The sequence below is a fragment of the Suricata suricatta genome, chromosome 12, assembly GCF_006229205.1.
Source record: "Suricata suricatta isolate VVHF042 chromosome 12, meerkat_22Aug2017_6uvM2_HiC, whole genome shotgun sequence".
Classification (NCBI taxonomy): Eukaryota; Metazoa; Chordata; class Mammalia; order Carnivora; family Herpestidae; genus Suricata; species Suricata suricatta.
Window position 1 is genome coordinate 68,888,218 of NC_043711.1, and position 3,860 is coordinate 68,892,077.

The 3,860-nt window shown below is 40.2% G+C and overlaps 1 protein-coding gene across 1 annotated transcript in view; it reads left to right on the forward strand.

The window, feature by feature from the left end:
- Positions 1-2,723, forward strand: part of TASP1 (taspase 1) — a 273,497-nt gene extending 270,774 nt beyond the window's left edge. Inside the window, exon 14 of the mRNA XM_029916663.1 lies at positions 1,715-2,723. Coding sequence (XP_029772523.1) covers positions 1,715-1,807 — 93 coding nt within the window. The 3' untranslated portion in view covers positions 1,808-2,723. The remainder of the gene's footprint in view (positions 1-1,714) is intronic.
- The last annotated feature ends 1,137 nt before the right edge of the window (positions 2,724-3,860 follow it).

Consider the following 3,860-nt stretch of genomic DNA (forward strand, 5'->3'; position numbering starts at 1 on the left):
ATATTCTCTTTTACCTCTTGTTAAGGAATTTCTGGAAGAATGAAAGTGGCTCTATCAACACTGAGAGTCGTGAGAATTGAGATTTTTGTGCCTGATGTGACAAGGACTTCTGGGTAGCAGAATTAACATACTCTGTTCTAACTCCTGCTAGGTTAATGAGTCACCATAAGAAACAAATGAGCCACAAACTTTCCTACTGTGGACTTCTCAGGTACAATATGTCCATATGGTGAGACCCAAGTTTGGCCCACAAATGCAGCAATGAGGCCAGATTTTGGGACAGGGCTCCCAGAAGCATGAGTCTGGTGAGTGAACTCACTGATTCTCATATTCCAGGAGATACCACAGAGACTGCCACACCCAGCTCTCCAGCTGAGCCAACAGACCTCACCCCGCTATAGGTTACAGGTTGCTTCCTGCCTTGCACACAGAAAAACTAAGTGCCCAAAGAACACTCCCATTCTCTAGAACTTTCCAAGTTGTTGACTTATGTCAGCTACTCTAATAGGAGTTGTGTGGAGACATTCAAGAATAGTGTCCACTCTCAAACTACAACCCAATTAGCTTAGCTGTTATTCGATCTAAAACAGGATTGTTTTACATTTGGTTGCATGAGAAGATGCCATTCTACTCTGGACTTGGCCTCTTCACCAGCATCTAACAGCCTCACCTGGGGCTTGAACTCACTTCAGTTCAGCCCTTAGAAAAAACTTGTTTAGCGTAGCAGAATTAGAGAGGATTACCTAAAGGGATATGCAGTCCTCTGTTCTTAGAAAACTCCCAACCCTTATCTATCCCTGGATTAAGCCAGACCACCAAAAAAAGGAATTCCTGGCTGACATTATCCTGACCCCTTATGGAACAGTTTTCACTATCTTCTGCTCAGGGCCAGCCTCCTTTGAGTGATGTTAACACTCAGCCCTACAAAACTCCTTGTTGTACAACTGATGTCTTCACTCATCCACAAAACGTGGTACCTGGTGTGTATGAAGCCCTGTGAGAGAAACGGTTCCCAGACCTCGTACAGGAACAAACGTGCTCCTCTGAGCATGTGGTTTGTTGTGCGGCTGCGCACACATGCGTGAGCCACCCCTCTGGTCGTGGAGTAAGGAAGCGGAGCGGGCAGCAGCCTGCCTCTAGCACAGGTACAAAACTCAGACGAGGCTTCGCATGGTAATCTCATGTCTTTGCCTTATTTTGTAAGCTCTTATTTTTCTTTCTTCTCATTGCCTCACTTACTTTCTAGGTTGTTGAATTATCTGAATTTTTGTAAGCTATTCAAACCCTTTAGGAATAAAATATAAACATGAATTGAGTATTCTCATTTGCTTTGAATGTTCAAAAGACAAAATGTATATAAATTATTAGTTTTCAGAAGAACTAGAATATACTTCATATAGCTGGCATTAAAACCATGCCTATTCTGAACAAAACGAAATTCTAAGTTCTGTGCCCTTGGGGGCCTAAGCTATCTTGTTCAATCTGTATCTCCACTTGCTAGTGCTGTGCTTAGCATGTAGTAGTTGCACAGTAAACACTGCCTGCAGGATTTGAATAAACAGGACCTCTCTGCACTTAAAGTTTATCACCCTTATGGTCTGTAGATACTGAGAAGCAAAGAGAAGCTGTGTCACTCCGGTATTTCCTCCATCCTTGTCACATACGGGAGGACACAGCTGGCACTTCTAACGCTCTCCTGTCTCCCTCTCTGCAGACTCACATTTCAAGACTCCCTCCTGGTGCAGTGGCAGGACAGTCCGTGGCAATTGAAGGTGGGGTTTGCCGCCTGGAGAGCCCAGTGAACTGACCCTTCAGGCTGAGCATGAAGCATCTGAGAGGCATTTCAGAACCTGCGCTTTTTGGGGTTTTTAACTGAACTTGGATATTTTATCTTTGGCATTTGATAATTCCTGTTGCAGCCTCGTGCACCGCTGGCGACACTAGTGCTGCCGTGGTTAGTGCTTAGTGACATATGCGGGTTTTCGGCGAGTAACAGAGTGAGTGAGCGCGTGTATGTGTGTGTGTGTGTGTGTGTGTGTGCAGTGCGTGTGCTTGCTTCTCCCTTGATGAAATAGAAACTCCTTACTGTGTAACCTAAGATCGGGAATGACTAAATCATCTTCACAAAATGTGTGCTTTACTGTTTACAAGTAAAACCTAGAGTTGCAGGAAACATTTTTGATTTCATACAGAGGTACCGCTGTTGTTGACGTAACGTGTCTGAACTGAAGAGTAATCTACTTGTTTAAATGATTTGACAGTGGTAGTGCTCCATTTACTAACAGTAACAAGTGGTACAGTGTTTTATTTGTTAACCAGTTTAAGTGGATCCTATGGTAGCTTAAACTGTTATTCTCATCCCTCATATGGGGCATTTTCTTTAACAAAGAATGGTTTCAGTGAAACAATCTAGCAGAGAATTAAGGTCAGAACCTTTTTAAATAATAGTCTTATGTTTGTACTTCTTTCCTCAAGCTTTTCTAAGCTTAAATACTGCGTATCTTCGAGCTATATGTACTATATAATGAAAGAATATGTAAAGAGAACATACAGTAATGCACAGTCCTTAATTTGTGTATAATGGAATGTTATTTACAATGTAACACTGTAAATAAGAAAGCAAAATTTATGGGAAAATTCAATATTATCTTTGTTTCTTGTTTAAATATATTTTTAAGATAAAGGCACAAAAATAAAAGAAGCATATTACTGGGTACAGTGTGTGACTCCTCTTCTCAGACTAATAAATTATCTTTTAAATCCTAGATTGGAGACCCATTTTTTATTTTGTTTGTAAAAAGTTACTTCTTCCAGAAAGCATCCCTTTATCTTTTTTGCTAAGATTCTGACAGTTCAAAACCCATCTTTGTGCAGTTAGGCCTGGACACTAACAAGATGAAAGTTGAACTTAGTTCATGACTGAATGGCCAGTATCAAAATCTCTAAAATTTTTATTGCAAGTTGATAAAAACTAACAAAGGGAAGGAATAAGACCACTTTGGTTTGAAAAATTGTAGTGCCAGCTGAAAACTCAATGGTTTCAGTTGATAAATTGCTTCTAAATGTTATATTTAGTGATTCTGGAGCCACTAAAGAAAACCAAGACTTTTCATTTGATTTTATGTGTAAGAAGTGGCTATCAAGAAGATACTAAAGATAGACTTACTCGGGGAGAGGAAGTTCCCTGCACCATATAATCATGGCTCTGGGCGGTGACTGATAAAGCCCCAGATGAAATTATATACTTGACATCGATGTATGGCCAAATTATAAAGGAAAGACAACCAAAATGGAGTGGGTGTGAATATGAATGATTTTGGAGTTGCTGATTTATATTCCTTGTACAGGCAATTACATTTGTCTTGCTGTGCTCTCGTAGACAGGTTGGTGCCATGATATCTGTTTCTCATTCTTAATGAGGCTGAGAACTCAGTAAGTGATGGGCTGGCTGGTGGGGAGCCCTGGCCTTCAAAAGGTTTCAGAGACCTGTTACCTGTTGGCAGGGTTTTTTGAGGAACTGGACTGGATCACGTAAAACTATCAGGACACTTTGGAGTCTGAAAATCATCTGACCTACTTCACCAGGAATGCCATTTCTTTTCATCTTCTCTTGACTTTATTCTACTCATATTTAAATGTTTGGGCTTGTTAAAGACCCTTTTATGAAGAGTTTAAAAATTGGTCAGTATAAAAGTGCATAGCCCCCCTAAAAACAGTTTGTTAAAGCTTCATTCTCCAATTTCTTTCTTTTTTTTTTTTAAATTTAAGAAATATTGTCAAACCAGGAGGGAAAATAAGCGATATTCAGAATCACTGAGGTACAAACATAATGGGCAGTATAAGTTCCTTAGTGATAAGAT